This window comes from Acinonyx jubatus, chromosome B2, assembly GCF_027475565.1.
Source record: "Acinonyx jubatus isolate Ajub_Pintada_27869175 chromosome B2, VMU_Ajub_asm_v1.0, whole genome shotgun sequence".
NCBI classification, from domain to species: domain Eukaryota; kingdom Metazoa; phylum Chordata; class Mammalia; order Carnivora; family Felidae; genus Acinonyx; species Acinonyx jubatus.
Genome location: NC_069385.1, coordinates 2,899,808 through 2,923,930, shown reverse-complemented (window position 1 = coordinate 2,923,930; position 24,123 = coordinate 2,899,808). Strand labels below are relative to the sequence as shown.

The 24,123-nt window shown below is 55.3% G+C and overlaps 1 protein-coding gene across 4 annotated transcripts in view; it reads right to left on the bottom strand.

Annotated features, from left to right (window-relative positions):
* The window catches only part of RPS6KA2 (ribosomal protein S6 kinase A2), a 345,106-nt gene that overhangs the window by 35,099 nt on the left and 285,884 nt on the right, over positions 1-24,123 (bottom strand). For all 4 annotated transcript variants that reach the window (XM_027056471.2, XM_027056474.2, XM_027056475.2 and 1 more), the window contains 3 exons: positions 18,912-18,982; positions 16,126-16,214; positions 2,934-2,998 (listed from right to left, as the gene is read on the bottom strand). In XM_027056471.2, coding sequence (XP_026912272.1) covers positions 2,934-2,998; positions 16,126-16,214; positions 18,912-18,982 — 225 coding nt within the window. The remainder of the gene's footprint in view (positions 1-2,933; positions 2,999-16,125; positions 16,215-18,911; positions 18,983-24,123) is intronic.

Below are 24,123 nucleotides of genomic sequence, written 5' to 3'. Positions count from 1 at the left end.
CAGAGCTGGCGCGGACCCCTGGGATGCGGAGCCGACTGGCGTGGGGTTCAAGGCCGTCGTGCTGTGAAGAAGTTCTCTTGGTCCCCCCTCCGCAGGCCTGCTCTTCAGGGGGCTCCCTCCTTGGCCGAGATGAGCGTCCGTCCGTAGCTCTTGCCGACAGGTCCTCCTGGGCAGAGCTGTGCTGAATGGTGCCCGGTCCCTCCTGGTCGTCCCAGCCGACGCCCCAGCAATCTCCTTCTCCTCTGTGTTCTCGGCTGTGCCGGGGGGGCGGGGGGCTGCGGTGCCCCAGAGAGCGGGCGAGAAGTGGGTTCCTCTGCCCCGAGAGCCTCTCTCGTTCCCTCTCTCGTTCCCTCGCTCGCTCAGTATTTACCAAGTGTGTCCTCTGAACCAGGTGCGTCTCAGAGGTGTGGGAGACACGTCTAACAACACTGACAGCGAATCCTCACTTCGGGGAGGGTATACCCAGTGGCAGGGGACGGACAAGGACGATCGACATAAATAAGGGCCGTGACCCAGTGCTTTGGAAGGTGATAAGCCGGAAGAAAAGGAGCAGGGGAGTCGGGGCGCTGGGCGAGGAGCTGCAGGTTTGGAAGGGCCCCCAGGGAGACTTCAGCGAGAAGCTGGCTTTTTTTTTTTTTTTTTTTTGGTAGTCTTCACGTCCTGCGCAGAGCCCAATGTGGGGCTTGAACTCATGACCCTGAGATCAAGACCTGAGCTGAGATCCAGAGTCAGATGCTTAACTGACTGAGCCACCCATGTGCCCCCAAGAAACTGGATTTTAGGAGAAGACATGAGGAGGACATAACTGAGACACAGGGGGCCCCCGGGGGCGGGTGTGCTGGGCGGCAGACAGGTGCGCAGAGAGGGGGGCGAGGGGAGCGGGAGGGACAGGTGGGGTCTCAGCTCCCCTGCTCGTTCTTTTCACAGCACTGCTTTCTCTCTGGGACCAAGGGCGCACCCTTTGCTTACTGCCTCTCTCTCCCAGCCCAGCGTGTAGGACTTGCCCATCCTGGCCACCGCTCTGTCCCCAGGTCCTGGAGGTGTCTCCAACATGCCCAACAGCAGGCTGAGTCGATGGAACAGTGAGTGACAACAGAAGGGGGTGTGTGGCTCTACTCTGGGCTGCGTGGGTGGGAGGGGACGGGACACAGCAGAGCAACCCCCCTTGGCCCCAGAGCGCGTCCTCGCGGGGTGCCAGGGGGGCACGTCCCCAGGGCTCAGCTTCTGAGGCTCTCGTGTGTGGTGCCGTGCCGGCACTCAGAGGCCTGAGACCCCATCACCCCACACAGCAGAGCCTCCGTGCTGTACGGAACTCGAAAACAATCGGCTGAAAAGGACCTTCAGGTGCCCGTGAGCTGGAGATGACTGGACCTCAGTGTGAGCCTGCATCTCCGGAAAGCTAAGTGAAAAGACATTTCACGCACAGGCAGTGGCTCTGATGTCCCGCTTCCACTTCCCATTTTTCTGACCTCAACCTGCTGTCGGTTTGGCCCTTGAGCCAGGCTTGTGTCCCCGGAGGGGAGGTGACGTGTGCCAGCATCTCACACGCTTCTCTCCAGTGTCACCGTTGGAAAGAAACTTGATCTCGTAAAAGCTGCATAGTCAGAAGCGTAGACGGGGGTATTAAAGAATCTCACGTTCTCCCAGCTTGACTTTCTCCAAAAGAGGAGGAGAGGGGAGGAGGGTCAGAAGCTCTGAGAGCAGGGGTTCCATCAGGGGCAACACCGGGGGCTGGGGGCCGCCGAGCCACTCCTGGCCGGAAGCGGCCGGGGCACCATGCTCCGTGGGGACGCGAGGAAGACAGAGGGAAGGGCAAACACGCGTAATAATAGCCCTGTGCTAGAGAGGACATTAACTCTTTTTTTACAGTCTGTTAAGATCTCCAAATGTAACAGCTGTGTTCACCTAAAGGAAAGGACCGAAAGAAACAGACATCAGAGGAGGGCGTCTTCCATGCACACAAAGCACAGGGCGGCTGTTGAGATGAACCAGCCCCGAGCTGAGGGTCTGGAAACGGCTCCGAGCGGCTGGTGGAATGAGATTCCGGAGCCCTGGAGCCAGCGTCTGGCTCCACGCGGCTTTGTGGCCCTGGCTTGGGGAGCTGGAGCCAGAGGCTGACTTCTGACGGGGTCTCCTCCCCCGACCAGGTGATGTCTGTCTCATCACCAGGCCTGGCGTCTAGCACAAGAGCCCCTCAGCCCTGGTGTTTCCTCTCAGTGGTTTTCCATCGGCACCCGGCCCGTCCCCTGGCTATGAACCCCACTGGCCCAAGCTCGGCCGGGCTGAGCCCCAGCTCTCTCCCGACTGCAGACCCCGGCCCAGTGGTCCCTAAATGCACCACGATGGTAAGTCTTCCTTAGGTCGCTAACAAGTGTCAGCCGTGATTTTGTCTTTAACGGTCTGGATGATACATTTTTTCTTTAATAACTCTGTAAGAGTGCTAGCTGTGGGGGCCTGGGCCTGAAAAGAGACTGGAAAAGCAACACAGAATCTGAGATGCCAGTGGTTCAGCACCAAAGAGGCCTGCACAGTGGGCCAGTGCCCACGGCCCAGCGGCCCAGAGACCCACAGTGGCCCAGGGGCCCAGGGACAGAGGCCCAGTGACCAAGTGACCTGAGGAGCTCCTGCAGCCCCTTGCCGGATGGACGGTGATCTCCACTCTGTCCTCAGTGCGTAGCAGTGGCTGCAGGGTCATCTGAACCTGCCTCTAAAGGACCAAGTGATACAGGGATTTTGGGCCTGGTGCTGCGGGGACGGGTGGTCCCTGGTCTGTGCCTGTAAAATGCCAGCCTGTTCATAGGCTCCGGAGAGAGGTGTCACCCTCCTCCAGGTGACATGGCCGCGTTCACCTCTGGTTTGTACCCGGCTGGTGTGCCTGCCCCCTCGCTCCCCGTCGTGGTCGTGAGAGGCGGGGACCGCCGTGCGCAACTTACATTCCAGTCTACGGTCATGAAGAAGGGGTTCCGCTTGATCTCCTCTACCCCGTCGAGGCCAGCACCTGTCCCGGGACAGAGCAGACACGGGCATCAGAATACACCCCCGATTTCATGGCCTCTGATGGTTTCGGACGCAGCAGAGGGAGGGGCTGGGCTGCCCAGAGCAGGGGTGAGGCAGGCTGGAATATTCCTGCCGCAGGTGTGGGGACGCCTGGAAATCCGGGGGAGGTAGCTGGAGGCCCCGTAGGCTCCACGCCCACCACCCACCGTGGGGCTTGAACTCTGCCCAGAGGTCAAGAGACCACAAGGGCCACAGGCTCTATCCACTGAGCCAGCCGGGCGCCCTCCGGCCGCACTTCAGACGCCCATTAAAGCTGGCGCAGGCCGGCCTTCCAGAAGGCAGCGGACATACAGGGGCAGTAGGAGAGGAGGCAGCTCTGGGTTTACAGGGAAGGGAAAGAAAGCCAGGAACTGAAGAGGCAGCTTCCAGCGGGATGAAACCCAGAGAAAGACTGGCGTCCACACGAGCGAACGCTGGGGCCCCTGGAGACGGCTTATAAACAGTTCCGCTGGGCTGGTTGTTCCTACCCAGCCTGGCTCTTTCCTCTCTTGCTCACATGAAATCCCAAGAGCTGGGGGAGCGAGGGAGGCCCGAGTCTGCCGAGCATAGAGGATTCAGGGCTGCGAAACTTTTTTGCCCGACACCGTGTCACTATATGTCTGCCGTGAGTGCACAGGCAGAGGGAGCCTAACGGAGGCACTGGGCCAGCGCTGGTCTGTCCCTTACAACAAACGCACGGCACTGACATCAGTTTAGTGTTAGGGGAAACCATCCAGGGGGGTGGCTGGGAGCACGCAGGGAACTGGCTGTACTTTCCATTCAACTTTTCTGTAAACTTAACGCTGCTCTAAAAATAAGTCTATTAATCAGAGAAACCAAAACCCTAAGGCCCTAAGAGCTGTGTTTTCTCCAGGATGCGAAGTCGGGGGAAGAGACTGTGGGCCAGGGAGGGGGCTGGTGGCACGGGGGCCGCGTGGGCCGGGCCGTCTCCAGCCAGCTCCTGTCCCAAGGTTGGGGATGGGGGTTCCGTGTCACTCGGTTTGTGAGGCACAGGCTTCCCGCTTCTGCACCCCGGGCTCCGCGGGCCCACCCCAGTACAGCGGGAGCTGGTGGCTGCTGGCCGATGGGGGAGGGAGCTAGGATGGGGAGCCACCCCGAGCTGCTGTGGTCACTGTGGTGCTCCCCATCCAGCCTCACCGTCGGGGCCTGAGAGGTTGGGGGGCAGCCCCCACACGGGGTCCCGGGGTCCCAGAAGACGAGGCCCTCCTGGATGTGGCCGGATGCTTTTGCATCCTGGTCCTTGTGCTCACGTGGGGAGAAAAGGAGGGGCGAGAGCGGTCCTCGGGCAAAGATGTCTCAGGAGGATGGAGGCCCAGGCCCACCTCCCGTGTCTGCCTGGGGAAGCCTGGCCAGGCCCAGGCCAACACTCTGGGGGAGAACCCGCTGCTGGTCCCGCAGCATCGCTGGACTTGTGATACAAGGCAATGCGGGCGGCGGTCAGACTCTGGGATTTCTCCTCTGCTCTCCTGCCCGGCTCTGTGCACACCGAGGGCCTACGACTGTGACCGCTACTTTTTAGGCTGAAGGACACGGGGTAAGGTGGTCAAGGTCGCCCGAGAGTTTGTGAGGAGAACTAGGATTTGGAGGGAGATCTGTGTCGCCCCAGGCTGGGGCTCCACCCTGTCCTCAGTCCCGTTTGGAGTTTTCTTCTGAGGACCTGTGACATGATGATATGGTGAGAAGTATCCATTTCGGTCTTTGTCTCTGGCTCCTGGTCAGAGCCCCCAACTCTTGCAATTTCCCAAGTCGCAAGAATAACAGAATCATCTTTTGTCACAGTATTCGGTTGTGGTCCCAGCAGCAGCTCTTTTGTTGCTCACGACAAGCCTCTTTGATCCCCCCACCCCCACACACAGAATTTATGTCAATGGGGTGGCCCTTGGAAAGCCCGTTGAGGATGGGGGCTGGTCACCACGGAAGCCAACCACGGGGCCAACCACGTGACTACAGGGTGGGAACTTCCAGCCTTACCTCTGACCTCCAGGGAGGGGAGAGGAGAGGGCTGGAGGAGGGGCGTATCACCCACCGCAGTGATTTAATGGAGCACGTCCAAATAGTGGAAACTTCATAGAAATCCTAGACAACAGGGTTTGGAGAGTTTGTGGGTTGACGTGCAAGAATGCATCCATGTGCCGGGAGGGTGGCGCACCCCAAATTCCAAGGTCCTTCAGACCTCACCCTATGCACCTCTTCATCTGTGTCCTTTAAAATATCCTTTGTAATAAACACAGATCTCGGTGTTTCCTGAGTTCCGTGAGCTGTTCTAGCACATTACTGAACCCAAAGAAGGGGTCTTGGGAACTCCTGATTTATAGCTGGTTGGTCGGATGCACAGGTGAGGCCCTGGGCTGTGGGAGGGGCACCAGAAGCGGGGACACCTTGTGGGACTGAGCCCTCGGGGTCTGTGCCAACTCTGGGTGGCTAGAGCCAGACTGAAGTCACTTATAGGGCTTTAAGCTGGCGTCAACTGACAAGTGAAGAATTTGTTGGCATGGAAAACCCATACATCTGGTGTCAGCAGTGCCGGAATGAGTAGAAACGGGTGTTTCCCTGGAGGACCTCACCGGATTCCTGGGTCTGTCTCCCTTGTTCTGTGAACCCCTGACCAGAGCCCTGAGACCTGGTCCCAGCAGCTAGCAGCCCCTGATAGGGACCCAAAGCGCTGCTGTAAAGAAACGTGGAGAACCAATCCACGGTCTGACTCCCAGCGCTGACCTCCCTCAACCCATCCTGTGGGCAGGCCGCCTTTGACCAAGCCCAGAACTCTGACTGAAACACGCTCCTGGTGATAAGGATTAAAGTAGAGGGAACCCCACCCCCGATTCCCTACTGCTTCCCAGATCCTTCTCGGTGAACGTTGACCTGCTGCTAGAGCACTGGGGGTCGGTCAGAGGTGCAAGCTTTGAGCCCGAGGTGGCTCGCACCCGCAGTGTGACTCATCGGCTCAATTCCTCTGAAGAACCTACTTTGCCTTCTGTTCCCATTACGTCTTGTCTTCGCTCATCACTTGCGAATACGAGCCACAGAAACTGGAACCAAGTGAGACCCAAAGGAAACGCAGACATTGGTGTAGCTCCAAATTCCACGCTGGTGCAGGCTGGGTTTTCTCGGAGGCTTAATTAGCACATTTCTATCTGCACCTTTTCCTTCCTCTGCAGCGAGGCTTTGTACCACGTTCGTGCTTTGAGGCCTCAGCCAACAGTCGACAGTGAACGAATTAACACTTTGGCTATTACTCAAAAATTACAGGTGTTCCAAAGGAGAAAAATGTGAAACAGAAGGAAAGTTTCTGCACACGGTTTTTGAAGGCCTACGTCAACCTTCCTAGGGCCCATGTGGTTATTATTTTGGATTCTGGTTTTGTTGATCTCCTCACATGTGTTAAGTAGGCGGTTTTGTCCTTGATGACCCCTTTCTACGTCAACTGCACACCTCTGACAATCGGGCAGAGTTCTGGGCTAGGAAAGTCAGGGAGCGTTTGTGCAGATCCCTGAATCACAGCCGTCGGGGGGCGGTGACCCAGCACGCCGGAAGTGAGGAGTTTTCACCGCGTTCTCCAACGTCAGGTAATTACGAATTAGAAACGTCAAAGGAGCAGGTGTGAGGGTTCACGCTTACTCTCTGCAGTAGGGACGTTTAATCATCTGTGGTCCATCCCCAAACTGTAGTATCACTGGACGTGTTCACCTGGCCCCACGCGTCTGATTTCTACCCCTGGGGGGACGTGGTGACCTGGCACCCAGTTGGGACTTCCTCAGTCAATGCACGGTCGTGAGCGTGCCCTCCGGCGGTGGCGGGGGTCTGCTTTTCCACGGCCCCGGTTACGGTCGGCTCTCCGCTCCACATTTTTAACAAGGCGACCTCTGTCACCGTGGGGTTAATCATCACTGGACTTGTGCATTCTCCGTAAATTATTCTCAAAGGGTTTTGGCATCTGCCCCAAATACTTCCACAGACAGCCTGGGGAAATGTTTAATCCTGGCCCCTTCGAGATGCCTTGGAAGTATTTTATGTGGCTGCTGTTTTTGAGTCACACGGTATCCACCTCGGATTCTTGGGGTGCGCTCAGGACAAGCTCACTTGGGACTGGCGTCCTCGCAAACACTGGAGCTCTGCCCGACTGTCACGTCCAGGCCGCACCGTCTAGGACGTGAACACGAGGCCTGCGCTTTACATTTTAATCACTTGCCCTTCGCCTACACGTTGCTTTTCATAGTTTGGAAGTATTTTCCGGCCCTTTGGCATCTCATTCACTCAGGGTCTAAAATGTTTGCTTGCTGGGTCTCAGAGGGCACTGCCGGTTGAGAGCTGGGGTCTGGCGCCCGCCCGGCCCCCAGGGCTGGCTGGAGCCGACCGGCGTGCTGGTCTTGACCTGGCCGTCAAAGGTCGGCCTGTTGCTGACGGGAGCCGGGATGGGACATCGGAGACCAGGACGGGGAAGGCATTGTGGAGATGGACGCTGGAGAGCAGAACAGAAACGCGGAACACAGAGAGCCGTCCGTCTGCCAGCGGGGGACGCCGCTCCCCACAGGTGTGCTTGGGGACGGGATCCGACGCGGTCTACACGGCCGTGCTATTTTACCTTCGTCAGCCCATCTCCTTCCTACCTGACCGCGGCCGCATCCCCCTGGGGGTCTGAGACTCTCCCAGAAGTTCCTATAGGAGACACGGACGGTCACGAGGGACGAGCCAGACAAGTGGCCACTTTGCAAAGCCCTAGAGAGTGGGTCCGTTGCAACCTCCCATCCTGCAGAAGATCTGGAGAGGCATTTACTCAAAACAGCCGCCTCGTAGGGCCCGCCCGACAGCCCCATTCACGAGAGCTGCCACCACCGTCTGGTGACCACGGCCGACGGGCACACCCCGAGGCTCTGCAGGGCGCTCGACCCGACCCCACCCGGGTGCTCCCGGGCTGCAGCATGAAGGCTGGCACGGGGCCTTTCCCCAGGTTCTTGTCTCTGGCTTCCCGGGCTTGCAAATCTTTCGGGGCGACCAGTGTCACAGCTGGAGGCACCCCCGGGGCGGAGACAAGGACCCTGAGGTGCAGCGCAGGGACAGGCCTCCCGAGGCTTCCTTCAGGGAACACGCCCGCCCTCCCTCTCCCCGCAGACCTGTGTGGACCAGGTCACCAGCGACACAGGCCCCAGGGGGCTTTCTCTAGTTCACCGACACTGTCCCCTGGCTGCCTCCTTCAGAGGGACCCCTGGTGCCCTCGGCACCCGGCTTGGCCTGGACTGCCTCTCCCGGAACCCCCCTCAGGCACAGGGAGATCACACAGGCCCTGCCACGTGCTGGTGCGTGCTCCAGTTTTTCCTGTGATGTTCTTTGGGCCTATTGTGCGCGCCGGCCCCCTGCCCCGCCCCCAGCACGGCCGTGGCCTCTCGCCTCTGGATGCAACCCGGGAATCCTCCAGGGGGAGTCCGCCCCCCGGCCCCACTCCAGACAACAGCAGCTGTTTGGGGCCGCTGACCTACTGTGCACGGGGTCGTATCGCTGAGCCTATCACACCGTACAGTAAATAAGTGTGTGACACGCTGCCACGTGCACACCAGCTGCCACGTGCACACCGTCACGATCGCAATGAGCACACATGTGGGACACCTGGGGGGCTCAGTCGGTCAAGCATCTGACTCTCGATCTCAGCTCAGGTCGCGATCTCACGGTTCATGAGTTCAAGTACCGCACGGAGCTCTGGGCTGTGAAGGCAGAGCCTGCTTGGGATTCTCTCTCTCCCTCTCTCTGCCCCTCCCCTGCTCACGTGCACATGCACGCACTGGCTCTCTCTAAAAGTAACATTAAAAGAGAAAAAAAAGAACACAGATTTGACTCCGAGACTCTTGAAGTCCGTGAAGTGGGCATCTCACCGCTCACGACACGGACACGGACACAGGGTGCTCCTGCCTCTCCCTCCCCTCCCCTCCCTCCAGGACGCCCGCTCCGCCCGCCAGCGTCCTGCCCTCACGGAAGGGACCGGCTTTTCAGGTTTGCTGGGGGACCGTCCCCCCAGAGGCAGCAGGGCGGAGGCAGGAGGCGCCTCCCCCTGCGGTGGCGGTTTCCGGCCTCCCGGCCCACGTGACCGGCTTTCGCGGCGGGGGTGGGGAGGGGAGGGGGGCGTGGCAGCACCAGCACCCGCGTGTGACCGGCACCTGCTGCGGGTGTTCACGGCGTGTGTACCGAACGGCGACGGCCCCCGGTCAGTGGCAGGTGAGACTTCCATGCAGACTCTGGAGCGAGGACATTTGGGGGATCCCGGGGCAGAAATGCCAGCTTTAGACCTGGGGTAGCCGTGCGCCCTTGTGCAAATCGTATGGGGGGAGGGGGCCTCAGCACCTCCACCTGCAAGGTGTAAGGCATCTTTGCTCTTTCTTCCAGCATCTCCTATGCACGTGCCCCAGAAGGGTGTTACGGATTGAACTGTGTCCCTCCGAAGTTCTTGTGTCGATGTCCTCACCCCCGGGACCTCAGAACGTGACCTTATCTGGAAGTGGGGACCCTGCAGATGTGGTTACAGATGAGGTCATACTGGGCAGGTGGGCCCTAACCCAACATGACCGGCCGCCTTACGAAAACAGGAAATTTGGACACAGACACACATGGGAGAGTGGGGGGGTGCTGGTGTCCGCGGAAGCCCCGGAGCACCAAGGATCCAGCGTCTCCCTGGAGCGGGGGAGGGAGGCGGGGACAGACTCCTTCCCAGCTTCAGAAGGCACCCGCCCTGCCCACACCCTGTTCCTGGACCTCCGGCCTCCAGAACTGGGTGTTCTCTCTGCCCACAGAGGACAGGGGACAGCCAATGAGCATCTCAGCCTTCCCTGTGGTCGCCTTTCTCTTTTTACCCCCTCACAAGGGGACTCAGCAGGAGGGGAGGCACCGGGAGGGGGATGGGGGGGACGTGGAGAAAGGCTGCTGTTTCCCAGCACCAACATCAGGCCCGGCCTCCGGCCTCCGGGCTGGGGTCCTTGGGGCCACCTGGTGGGCGAGGGCTCTTCAACAGGCTAGGAATCGAGAGACAGAGGTTCTCGCTGATGTGAAGGTAACGTGGTCATGATACAAATCTGTGTGAGAACGGGCTTTGGGGTGAGGGCTCTGAGCTCCCTGAACGGCTCGGGGGGCTACTTTGGGGCCAAGAATAAGGCTCACAGCAAACAGAAAGGAGGGGAGGACCCCGCCTTCCAACCCAGCTGCCCTGCAGATCAAGATGAATCTACCCAGCGTGGTCTCTCTCCTTACGGCTAAAGATCTGGGGGCAATTGGCTTCAGTTGCCTCCTTTAAAAACAGAACCACCCTACGACCCAGCAACCGCACTACTAGGTTTTACCCCAAGGATACAAAAATTCGGACGCAGAGGGCCACACGTGCCCCAATATTCATAGCAGCGCCATCGACAACAGCCAAAGTACGGGAAGAGCCCACGTTTCTATCGACTGATGAACGGATAAAGAGGATGTGGTTTATGAACGGATAAAGAGGATGTGGTTTATGTATACAATGGAATATTACTCAGTCACCGAAAAGAATGAAATCTTGTCATTTGCAGTGATGTGGATGGAACTAGAGTGTATTTTGCTAAGTGAAATAAGTCAGTCAGAGAAAGGGAAATAGCATATGATTCCACTCGTGGAATCTAGGAAACAAAACGATGAACATGGGGGAAGAGAAGGAAAAATAAAATAATATGAAAAAGGGAGGCAAAGCATAAGAGACTCTTAACAACAGAGAACAGACTGAGGGTTGATGGAGGGAGGTGGGTGGGGGATGGGCTAGATGGGGGATGGGCGTCCAGGAGGGCACTTGCTGGGATGCGCACTGGGTGTTGTATGTGAGTGATAAACCGCTAAGCTCCGCCCCCGAAACCAATACCACAGTAACTAACTAGAATTTAAATAAAAATTTGGAAGAGAAACAAAGATTCAGTTGCCTTCCTTGGGAAAGCTATGTAACCAACGACCCCGACTACAGTTTCTTCATGTTCAGTGTGGACGTCGCATGTTGTGAACACTCCCAAGGGAAGGATGATGGCTCCTGGAAAGCCGTGTGATGATCCCCTTTAGAGATGATCCGGAGGGCAGTCTTTGGCCACAGACGGCTGGCTTCCATGCCTCCGTGGGCTCCGTGGGCCAGTATCTTCTAACGGATGATTATCTATACACTAAACACGTCCATCTTTCTCGCTTGTCAATTATTTAAACTAAATAATAAAATAGGGGTGCCTGGGTGGCTCAGTCGGTGAAGCGTCCAACTTCGGCTCAGGTCACGATCTCACAGTTCATGAGTTCGAGCCCCGCGTCGGGCTCTGTGCTGACAGCTCGGAGCCTGGAGCCTGTTTCGGATTCCGTGTCTCCCTCTCTCTCTGCCCCTCCCCTGTCCATGCTCTGTCTCTCTCTGTCTCAAAAATAAATAAAACATTAAAAAATTTTTTTAAACTAAATGATAAAGTAATATTTGGGGTTAGAGAACTATGATTTTTGTATAATTACATGCTAAGACAAAAAATAGACTATTTCGAAAATTGCATGCCTCTTCCAGAACAAAGGGAGAACACAGCCCCTCCCCGTGTCGCATTCACCTGGGTCACTGTGACAAATGCTCTCTGGCAAATGCAATGGTATCCGAAAGGAGACTGGCTTCCAGACAGAATTCTCCAGCGTCTACAGGAGACGGGTCGGAATCACATTTTCGCGTGTGTCTCAGCGAGCGGACGTGCCCCGCGTTTTTGTCTCTCTGTTTTGAGCCTGGTCTCCTGCGGGAGAGGTCGGGCAGGCTAAGACTCACAGCCAGGCTCCCTCGGGTGTGTCCGAGAGGGCAGCTGTGCGGGAGAGGAGGTGCGACCCTGGCCCCCTTAGGAAGTGTGTGATTTCCGCACGTGCCCCGTGCACCCGACAGCGACGAGGCAGAGGCTGGACAGATCCGTGCGGCACAGACTTGGTCCTGAAAGAAGAGTTCCAGCCATCAGCACAATTACTGTTGGAGCACTGTGTAGAGAGTCCTCTGGGGGCAACTGGGTCGGGCCCCCTCTTCTCCGTGACTGGGGAGGCCCTGCTCTCTTTCTGGTTCAAATTCAGGACGAGGGAAGTCACCTGAATGCTGTCCTGTCGTGGAAGGCAGACATTCGAACTTCCTTTTTTCTGCAACAATCTCAGGAAAATGTTTAACTGTATCTTTTGAACGCATCCCATAAAATGACTTTTTTTTTCTTTTTTTTTTTTTGCCAGAGCTAGGTTACCGGTCCTTGTGCATCGGACAACCTTGCTCTGCCCTGTCCCACAACCAGGCGGCAGAGAAAGAAGAGGGTCCGATCGGGGGGAAGCAACGTGGCCAAGAGGTCCCGACACGGGCTCCGCCATGGGTCTCTGTGCGCCGACGATCTCTGCCTTCTCACAGATCTGTCGGACACGTTACAGTGTGTGCTGTGGGTCAGGCACTACTCTGGCCCTTCCAGTCCGTCCGACCACACTGGAGATAGTTACTGCCATCACGCTCCGTTCACAGAGAGGGAAGCCGGTCCGGAGAGGATGCGGTCCTGGCCCTCTGCCCCTGTGCCTGGTGCTGCCACCCGGGGCTCCTCAGGAGCTCCCCTTCTCTAGGCTCACCCCTGCCATTCTCCACGTTCCAGCAAGCCTGGATTACATACTGTAGAGTCCCTCTCCTTCCTAACCAATGGGTCCCTAAGATCTGCGCAAGAGGAATGAGAAATGGGGGGGGGGGGCAGGCCAGGCACAGGGCCTCCCTCAAGTCCGCTCACCCTTTCCTGAATACCTCCTCAGTTGACCTTGAGGCTGGCAAATAAGACAACCATTCCCAATCCCCCATTCCTTGTATCCCGATACTTGTCTTCCTACCTTCCTTTTAGCTAGAAGTGCCATGTGACGGTTTCTCATCCACAAGAAGCACAGGGAAGTCCCAAGGTTTGGGGAAAGCTTTGCCTTCCTGATAAAAGGGACGGAGGCAGCTCGTTTCATCCATTTCCTCCCTTCAACTGAATGTGACGCCTGGGGCTGTGGCAGCCACTTTGCGACCACAAGGCACCACTCACGAGGATGGAAAAACAATGCACTAGGGACAGTAAACCTAGAAGACGGGTAGATCTGGGCTTTCGCTAACCAGCTGCCGAGCCAATGCTTACAACCCCCTACTGCCACGTGAGTCGTTACTTCGAGAAAAAGAAACGGCACTGTGAAAAACGACCTCGTCGAGTTAAACAACTGTAAGTGACTCAGGCGTTCTGTGAATACCCTCCTTTCCCTACCGGGAAGCACTGCTGTGAGGATTTCAATGAGATAATGATTCTCTTAGGGCAGTGCCCCATGCACACCACCGTCCTCCCCGTCCTCCCCGGGAGGGCCGAGGCCCCAGAAGAGGAGTGAGCTGGGCAGAGGAGTGCTTGAGCGCCCCCAGCCTGCCTCCGGGCTGTGCGGAGAGGCTGTGCCCACGCCGGTCAGGGTAGAGCACTCGGGAAGGAGACCCAGAATCAAAGCAGAGGTGCGCCCAGGTGTCGGGACCAGGCATCTGAAGACGGACAGAACAACACAGGGGCTCTGACCGGGTGGGCTCGGGGGGCCCAGAAATGAGTGGAAATGGCCAGCCAGATGTTTATGTGCACCCCAGACTCTGAGGCAGGTGCGTTCTGCGGGGTAAGACGGGCCAGGCTGCAGCGCAGGTTGGCTTTGGGCGGGGAGGGATTCCTTCTGCGTCACGCGCACACGGACGGAGACGTTCAGGGGAGGTAATCAACTGATTCGTGATCAGGAAAGTCAGATCAGAAGCAGGCAAACGGTCACGATCTTTGTGCGATGCTCAGGGATGAACTGGAGGGAGTGAACACACCGAACGGAGGGAGGCATTTACTGTTTGCTTCTAGGTCTTAAAACACCTCTCGCGATTACCAGGTGCTGCCTACCTCCTCCCCTGAGGCCACGGGGACGGATGTGAGCGTCTGCTCTCTTGCGGAGGCGCCCGGGCCAGGCCACACGGGGTTTGGCAAAATTGCAACGACACAGCAGTTCTGGGACGAAGGGTCAGACGCAGGCCCTCGACTCCCCATCTGCGTTCCTGGGGCTGCGTTCTCCCGCTGCCCCCGTGGCCCTCACCCGCAGGGCAGGGTGGCTCCATGGTGACGTGAGGGCCTCGTCTGCGGCAGCCCTGTGCCGTGTAGGGGAGACCACCAAGGCGGAGAGAGAGGCAAGCCTTTCCCGCCCTCCCGAGCCTGCCTGTGCAGGCACACGCGGCCGGGGAGCGGGCAAGCCCGGTTCCTAATGGAAGGGCCTGGTGTAGGCGTCGCTGCATGGCTCAGAATCGAGGGCCCCGGCCTTGCCTCGGTCAGAGCCAGGACAAAGAGGGGTCCTGACGATTCTTGGCCAGAGTCTTTAGGTCCCGTCTGGGACTTCACTGGGGTGCCCGAAACAAGGTGGAGGAGATTCTGTTTAGCCCTGGAGGGTTCCTCCGGATCACGAGCTGGACGCACAGACACCACGACAGCCCCTGATTGTCAGCACAGTGTAAGACCCACCGTGGAGGCCGGGGTGCGCCCCATCCTGGACCTCAAGGCTCCCTGCCCTGCCCGCTGGCACCTGGTGGCTCAGTGACCAGAGCTGCTCTCCAGGGAGGGCCCTGGCCTTGCCTCCAGGGAAGTGCCTGTGGCCCAGTGAGCAGGCCCTGCCTTTAGGGTCCGGTCTCTGGGCCCCTATTTGGTGCAGCGCCTAAGAGGTGCACAGTTATCACGCTGGCTGGTTTGAATCAAAGTCATTCGACCACAGCCGTTTAACAGACACCATCCCGGGGCTTGCGCAAGGTGGGTGTTCGGGGCCGGGGCTCACGTGGGTCTCCCCACACCCCCTTGCAGAGACCGCCTCTGCTGTAAAATGGGTACAGGCTCCACCATGGGATGCCTTTAGACTCTGTAGCAACTCATCTCTGCAACTAGATAGATGCTGGGCATCTCTCTAGCCGGGTTTACAGAACCAGGGTCTCACCGGGGGGCTGTCCCCAGGGTCAAGGCTAGAGACGGCTGTACTTGCTACGGCAGGGGGAGGGAGGCATCGAGGGAGGGGCCGGGGATGCTGCTGAACATCCTGCAGTGCAAGATGGTCCTCCACGAGAGAGAATTACCCAGTTGAGAGGTCACTGGTGCCGTCGCGGGGACACCTGGTGACAGCATACCCCATTTAAACGGCTGCCCTGTAGGTCTGGGACGACATGCTGTAATTTACTTGACGGTGTCCTTATTGTTGGACATATGCCTTATTTCTAGGTCGTTGCTAAACAAGCATTTTTTATACATGCACCTTACAGGCTGGATAGACTTCTAGAAGTAACATCTCCTGGTAGAGGAACGTACACGGTTTAGAATGTCGGTGGGTTTTGCCGAGTGTTAATACGTTGCTCCATCAGCTCTCTGGACAGCACAGCCTGGCGCTATGCGGGCACCAGGACGGGGCCTGCTCGTGTCCTTGCTCTCCAGCTCCCCCCGTAGTGGGCACCGTGCCGGGCCCCTCCTCCCGCCCGACGGCCCCAGCGCACTGCTGACCGCTGACCACGCGTCACTACGCTCAGCACGCACGCAGGTGCCCGTGACAACGCGGGCAAAGAGGATTCGGCAGCTGTGTTACTCGCGGGAGTCCTAGGCAACCCGTGTGTCTGCAGGAGGAGAAGTCCACCGAGAGGCAGCTGGGGGAAACCTTTCGCGGAGAGTGATTCTGAAAGTGGATTAGTGCTTGGCTAACATTCACGTAAATCTCGATTTTCACACACGTTAGGATGTATTAACTTAAGGGGGGCTGAACAAGAGGCAGCTTTCAGCCGTCCTCTGCTAGGTTTGTGGGGTTCTAAACGTAAAACGAGTAGAAACAAGTTCCACCCTTTTGTGCAAAAACAGTGCCTTTTGGGAAATAGCTAATAACCCTTGGCCAGAGACTGTGTCTTCGAAGTCCTTGTAGCTTGGACGCGAGAGGGCATTTGCACACCTGATTCAGGCTCCTTGCTCTCAGTGAACCTGGTAAAACGTGCAGGCAGGCAGTAGAGGTGGGCGGGCGGGTGGCCCCTGCCGTCCCGGGGCGCATGCGGGCTCTTACCCAGACGGTTGCACGGGTTCCGTTTGAAGAGGGCTCTCAGCAGGCTCTGGGCTTCGGTGCTGAGGAACTGTGGCATGCCCAGCTTGGCTCTGAAAATGGAGTTGTAGTTTAGGATGAGAAGGACGGCCAGAGTTTTCTCCAGCACTTTGCGATCCTGCTCAGTCAGCATGAACAGATCAAACCGACGTGACCCAGAGCAGCAGCACCCAAACTTTCTGGCCTTAGGGCCCTTCTGCGCTCTAGAAGTCACGGCGGGCATCAAAGAACTTCTGTTTACGTGGGTTCGAGGAGAGAAATCTTTACCATAGCGATTGAATAATTCGCTTCAAAACTAATGCAACCATTAAAAAGAAACACTAAGAATCCCATTAACATAAGTAACGTTTTAAATGATGTTTTACTACGTTACTACGCTACGAACCACGTTTTCCAAAATAACAAAAAAAGGTTTGGCTAGAAGAGTGATATTGTTTACAGTTCGGGAATCTCTTCTGGGTGAGAGGAGAGAAAGGCAGATATGCTTATCTACCTCTGTGTTCGATCTGTTGCAGTACAGGAAGAAAATCTGGGACTTCACGGAGCTAGCACAAACAATCCTAAACTTTGGATGGAACCACAAAAGACCTCACATAGCCAAAGCAATCCTGAAAAAGAAAACCAATGCTGGAGGCATCACAATTCCAGACTTCAAGTTAATTACAAAGCTGTACTAATCAAGACAGTATGGGACTGGCACAAACACACACAGACCAATGGAACAGAGAACCCAGAAATAAACCCAGAAATATATAGTCAACTAATCTTCAATAAAGCAGAAAAGAATATCCAATGGGAAACAGACGGTCTCTTCAGCAAGTGGTGCTGGGAAAACTGGGCAGCGACATGTAGAACAATAGACCTGGACCACTTTCGTAACCACACACACAAATAAACTCAAAATCGATGAGAGACCTAAATGTGAGACCCGAAACCATAAAAGTCCTAGAGAACACAGGCAGCAACACCTCTGACATCCCTACCAACATTTTTCCAGGTATGTCTCCGGAGACAAGGGAAATAAAAGCAAAAATGAACTATTGGAGACACATCAAAATAAACAGCTTCTGCAGAGCGAAGGAAACGATCAACAAAACTAAAAAAAAAAAAAAACCGACGGAATGGGAGAAGATATTTGCAGATGACATATCGGATAAAGGGTTAGTATCCAAAATACATAAAGAACGGACACAACTCCTCATCCCAAAACCAAATAATCCAACTAAAAAAATGGGCAGAAGACATGAATAGAGTTTTTCCAAAGAAGACCTTCAGATAGCCAACAGATTTGTGAAAAGATGCCCCACATCACACATCATCAGGGAAATACAGATCAAAACTACAATGAGATATCACCTCACGCCTGTCAGAATGGCTAACATCAACAACTCAGGCAGCAACAGAGGTTGGCGAGGATGCGGAGAAAGAGGAACCCTCCGGCACTGTTGGTGGGAATGCAGACTGGTGCAGCCGCTCTGGAAAACGGTGTGGAGGTTCCTCAAAAAGTTAATGTACACTTATCAACCTACTGTGATGAAAAACATAAAATGAAAATAAAATAAAACCCAGTAATCTAATTGACCCAAATGACTGCAAAAAAAAAAGAGAAAAAATCCAGGAAAGGAGGAGCCTGCGAGCCCCCAGGAGGCTCTCGGTCCCCGGGGTCCCCAGATTGTGTTCTGGGAGCCATGGGACCACAGCTTGGTGTTGACTTTCAGAAATGCTCAGCCACTCCCAAGCGACGAGTCCACACACAGGATTAGCTGGAGGGGATTATTCTCGTTTTAGAGAAAGTACAGCTCGTGTTCCCCCTTAAAATTAAAAGTCACAGAGGTAAACAGTGCAAAAATAGCAGACCGCAGCCATAGATCCGTCGCCCACAACAGAGGAAGACACTGATCAAATCCTCTCTGCGAGCTTTCCTCCACTCCTCTCTCTCCTCCCACTTATACAATGGCGCAACCTACAAAAACTTAAGCTTTTTAGGCGCCTCTTGCTTTTATAAAAGTGTCGTGTCCACCTGCAGGGTTTGCGAGAGCGGGTCACGAGGACCAGCAGCTTTACGGCTTCTCTACGCCCTCGCACAGCAGAGGGACGCTAATTTGGAGCGAGGGGTACCTGCTTCCAGCCGCTTCTCTACCCCCATCCACGCTCCTGTCTTCTCCTCCTGGAGCTTTCCCTTCTGACATCGTGCTTACACGGAGCCTGCTCATGTTTAAGGTGTCATCGCAGGACCGGCACTGGGTTTACACGTCTTTCCGGGATGGTAAGAGCAACATCCACTTGCACGGTAATTGATTCTTTGGGAGAAGTGAACAGAAAATTGTGCGTGTGTCCAGTCACGTGGGCAACGTGATTCCTCGCCAACGTGAGGCAGGAGAGCTCAGGGACCTGAACGAACGGGGTCAAGAGGGAGAGAAAGAAAGGAACCCCCACTCTTGTGCTCTCTGGAGCCCCTAAGTCCTCTGCCCTTCCGAATCTGTACTTTGTTTCTGAAGGTCCCTGATCACCACACTCCCTGCCGCTGACACCACACGCGATTTTGCTGATGGAAAATGTTATCTGCGCTTCACCAGGGTCACTGGGGGATCCCCGTCAGCGTCTCCCCTGCAGCGAAAACGCCAAGAATGCATATCACGGTGGTTGCTGATGCCTACTTAACAACCCGGGCTTCCAAGACCGAAGCTCTTGCTTTGGAAGGTGCCGGGCATACTGGATAGATTCCCCAAGGGTGGGTGTTTCCTACTCACTTGAGGATGAGGGCCATGGTCTCCTTCCTGTCCTTCCCCTGGAACGGCAGCGATCCCGTGAGCATCTCGAACTGCAGAGGAACACAGAACAAGGAGGGTGAGTGTTCAGAGCAACTGGATTTACTAGCAGAGGCCCCCAGGTGGGCAAAATGCAGCCAAAGTTCACGTGTCCTTTCAAAATCCCAATCAATCCGGCGGAGGCCCTGGCCGACACGCTAGGTGCACATCAGCGAGCAGAGCGGCCTCATGGCGCTCGAAGTTGGGCGGGGAGGCACACAAGCCAGCAACCCAGGACGTACCCCGGCCGCGGTAGGCGAGGCCGGCCGAGCGCCGTGGAGACGAGACACGCTGGGGAAGGGGATGGCAAGGGGATGGAGGCTGGGCCGTCCCCCTTCCGTGGGGCCGGTGGAGGACCCCGTTCCCGTCCTTCTCTGGTGTGTGCTGTGGAGGCGGCCGGGGCAGAGTGACTTTGGTCCGTTAAGAACGTCCAGTGAGAACAGTATGACGCCAGGAATGTCTCCAACAGGGCCACGCTGAAAATAACAAGCGGACCTCTGCCGGGACGGCCTCTGGGATGGAGACAGCATTGAAGGCCCGCCTTTCCCGAGCACGGAAAAGCCCGGACTGCACGGGCTCTGGAAGGGGTGGCCTGGACCCACAGGGTACGACCTGGACGAGGTGCGCACCTGCCCCCTTCTGAGAAAGAACGAGGGCAGGCGTGCCACCAAACCCTTTCCTTGAAAATGGGACGCTGAATCTGACAGAGGCTACAGTACCGGTCCCAGTCCGCGTCTTCACGTCCTTGTCAACTACACTTGAGCCTTGAACACGGGTGTGAACAACATGGGTGTGGGTGACACGGGTGTGAACACAGGTGTGAACAATACCGGCATGAACAACACAAGTGTGAACAACGCAGGTGTGGACAACATGGCTGTGAATGACACGGGTGTGAACGCCACGGGTGAGAACGACACCGCTGGGAACAACACAGCTGTGACTCGTGGGTATGAGCGACACAGTTGTGAACAATATGGGTGTGAACACCACGGGTGTGAACGACACGGGTGTGAACGAGACGGGTGTGAAATAATCCACTTCCATGCGGGTCATGTTTTGGTAAATACAGTACTACATACACCACAGGCGTGTTTTCTCTTATGATTTTCTCTTAACAACATTTCTTCACCTTACTTTACGGTGAGGATACAGTACGTAATACATATAATGCACGAAATACGTGTTAATCCACCGCTTATGTTATTGTGAGACTTCTGGTCAACATTAAGCTATCTTATTAGTTAATTTTGAGGGGAGTCGAAGTTGTATGTGGATTTTCAACTACCTTCAGAGGTCAGTGCCCCTTAGCCCTGTGCGGTTCAAGGGTAAACTGTATAAGGAAACAGCCTCGGTGCGGGTGTTGGTATGATCTTACTAAACTTGCCTTAGTTTTGATTCCGACTGCATGTCTCTGTTCCTTTAAAATTTATCCCGCGGTATCTCTCCTCCGCATTAGGAACAACTCGAGAACGACATCGGAGTAGAAAGACCGAAATAATCACCCACAATCCCATTATCCGGGGATAGCCACAGTTAATATTTGTTATTTCCTTCTAGTACTTTCTTGAAGCTATGTTTTTTTAAAACACAGATAAAGTTTTATATACCAACCTTTCCTAGAACAATATAAAGACTTCCAATGCTTATTGGAAAATCTTCATAACATCACTTTATATGTGGATATGCCAAAACACGTTTATTTGCTGTTGGACACTTAGAACGTTTCCAATTTCCTGCTATTATAAGTAATGCCGAAATGTACCTAAAAGCTTTCCTACCCCATGGAGTTACCCTTATGACAGCCTGCCGGGAGTGAAATTAACCAACCGAAAGAAATGAGTGTAGTTAAGGCCTTATTAGTACTCTTGGTTTGCTTTTTGAAGGTAAAATCTGAAAAGAAATGTTAAGAGTTCCTTCCTGTTGAGATGTGTGAAGCATTCCTCTGTGCTAACACCTGCTGTCCCTCCCGTGTGCACTCATTCGGTGAAAACACACAGAACAGACTGCAGGCAATCAATCTACGAGCCATAAAAACGGAGAGTCAGAGAGTCCAGAAGATGATCCAAAAATAGACAAATATAATTAAATGGAAGGGTGGAACGCTCTGGCAGATGAGCCACTCATCTGACAAAACCAGATGAAAGTTTATACGTTGGTCGTAGAAATCAAAGTATCTCTTAAAATAGAATCCTATTAGCAAAGAAAACCCCCTTCCTATTTTGCTTCTACTCTTCTTTCTCTCTCCTTTCTTCCTTCAGGAATGAAATTCCATGGCAAGGAAAAGCCTTTGAGGACTCATTGCTACAAAATCGGGGCCCATCCCGAACATCTGTGCCTCATGTAACCGTTTACTGTGGGTCAACCAGCAACTTGCAGCATTCGCCCGGTGATTCCTTCTTCGCTTTGACTATGACCCAGGGGGATCCACAGCCTTTGTGTTTCTCTCCCTCCTTCCCCTGTTCTTTCCCTTGCAACACAGCAGGAGGTCACGCACTATTCATGAGCATCTAACACGGCGGCAAACGTGGGTGTCCCCTAAATGCTTCTGGGTGATGAAGACAATGCTGGTGGTGGTGATCGTGAAGAACCCCACATGAGTCTATTTCCACCACTTCCAGCCCCGTTACAGGTTCCCTCTCTGTCACACGTGGAGAAAGGAGATCATTTCAGTTTTCAGTATTACTGTTCTCAACAAAGCCGCTCAGCACTTTCTCCGTATTTAAGGATCTCATGAAATCAGGGCCTTACTGATGTGCTTTCCCGGGACATTATATGCAGTCAGAGTTTTGCTCTGGTGTTCACCAATCCCGAGACCGACCAAGGTTTCCAGGGCAAACTGATACAAGCCATCATCGGCCTTGGGGTCCCACACACCAGGACACGTGCTGGCGGTTGCCCAAGAGGTCCATTCACAGGTCGGGACCAAGGCAGCCTGTGGAAATGTACAGAAGGATAAATATTTCGACGTTTCTACAGCAGTGGTTCGCAATGGGGGAGGCTGTTCCCGTGGGGGGGGAATCTCCCAATGTCTGGGGACAGGTTGATGGTCAAGCTGGGGAGGTTGGGGGTGTAGGTGCCCGTGACGTCCACTGAGTAGCAAGGAATGCTGCTTAACATCCTACAATGCATAGAACAGCCTTCACCCAAAGAACTGTCCAGCCCCAAACCTCAACAGTGCTGGGGTAGAAAGCCCTGTCTGAAGGGACATCTGACAAGCCTCAAGAGAGTGGCCAGCCCTGGGGCACAGACACAACACCACAGAAGGCACCCAAACGATGCCGGGAGCAGCGGAACGAGAAGGTTCTCCATAAGGGACACACTTCATCGCAGGGAGCCTGCAATTCAAGTTCGTTTGGCTGATCAACAATTTTAAAAAAGAAATCAAGGGCAAGTTACATCTTAATGTGAAAACGGACAAGGACAAATCCTACAAGGAAATGGGATGTTTGGGATGGTGGCCGTACCCGGGGTGGGGCAGGGCTGGCCTGGGCTCAGCAGGTGTGGTTTTTGTTTTAACTTTTTTTTAACGTTTATTCATGTTTTGATAGAGAGAGACAGAGCGAGAGTGGGGGAGGGGCAGAGACAGAAGGAGACACAGAATCCGAAGCAGGCTCCAGGCTCCGAGCTGTCAGCACAGAGCCCGATGCGGGGCTCGAACCCACAGACCGTGAGATCATGACCTGAGCTGAAGCCGGATGCTTAACCGACTGAGCCACCCACGTGCCCCTCAGCAGGGGTGTATAAGTTTGTGTGCACGTGTGTCGGAGGGCGCAGAGCACAGACTAGTCCACAACCCTCAGCACCCACTGTGCATCACCCCTGCTCTGAGCACTTGAAGGTCTACATGACCTGGTGCTTTGAGGGCAGAGGTGCAGGCGTTCATTTCCTTTCCTAGGGCAGCTCCTGAGCCCGAGCCAGCCGTATGTGCCGAACAATTTACACAGACACCTGCGTGTGAACATCCACGCACGCTCAGTGTGAGTGGCTAAGAAATGAGAGGAAACTCTAAGGGCCTTTCCCTTACGACCTCGGAGCATTCCGACGTCTACAGAGCACCCAGAAAGCCAATCCCAACGTCCTCCTGAAAACAGAGTTCCAGGCTAGTGTGGAGATGTTAGCGATTTACTGTTGCCATGGAGACCACCACGCCTGCTCAAGTTCTTTTCCAGCTTCGAGGACCTAACTTCAGACAATTTTGTTCGAGGACAAGGGCCTCCGCCATCCGTGCAGGCGTCTTCGTCCGGGTCTGGAGGGCACTTGTGGCCATCAGACGGTCTGGGGGTAGCCCCTCAGTGAGGACGTGCAGGGGACGGGCGGCGACCCCTGCAGTGTGCAGACCGTTCCTGGCGGTGCTGCCTTGGTGGTCCTACCTGCCCTTTAACGAAGCCGGTGGAGGGCCCCGTATACACACGGCATGCCCTAAACCAATCTCCTCCCAAGTCCGAGCTCAGACGCGACACCAATGCCACCCTAGACCCATCTCTCTTTGCAAGTGGGAATTTGGAAGTCGCTCCTGGTGCTGCCCAAAGGAAAACAGGCATCGTCACATCTGGCTGCAAGCTGGTTAGCGCTGGGGGCTAAGGGGATCGGTGGGCAGGTCTACATGAGAATGTGGTTTTTAGAACAATTATATGATCTTAATCCCTCAAGCTCTTTGAGCCTTCGTTTCCCCTTCTATAAACAGAAAGAATGAGATCTTTCCCACATAACTTAATGATTTTTTGGTTCAGATGGGATGAGAAGGAAGGAAGGCGCCTTGTAAACTCAGTGCCGTGAGACCCTGTTATCACGGTGACGCCCCCTCCAGCTTCCTGCCGCCGAGCACAACCGTTCTGGACCCGTTCGCTTCCCCGGCTGTTACGAGACCCTGACTGTGGAGTCTTTTCAACCCAAATGACCGGATGATCCCACCAACTCAGTGAGAAATGCCCGGAGCCAAGTGCTCCCAGTTCCTGCTGTGTCAATGACGCCAGATGCTGCTGGAACCAGGTCTCCTTGGGAAAAGCAAAGGACCGACGTCCGTGCGATATTCTCCAAACTCCAGAGCTCTCCTAGAGCTTTGGGACGAGGAAGGGCAGGGGACCCCGGGAGGAGGTTGAGGGCTGTGAGAGCCCACAGCCGTGTCACCCCCACGGGTCACGGAGCTCCCCGA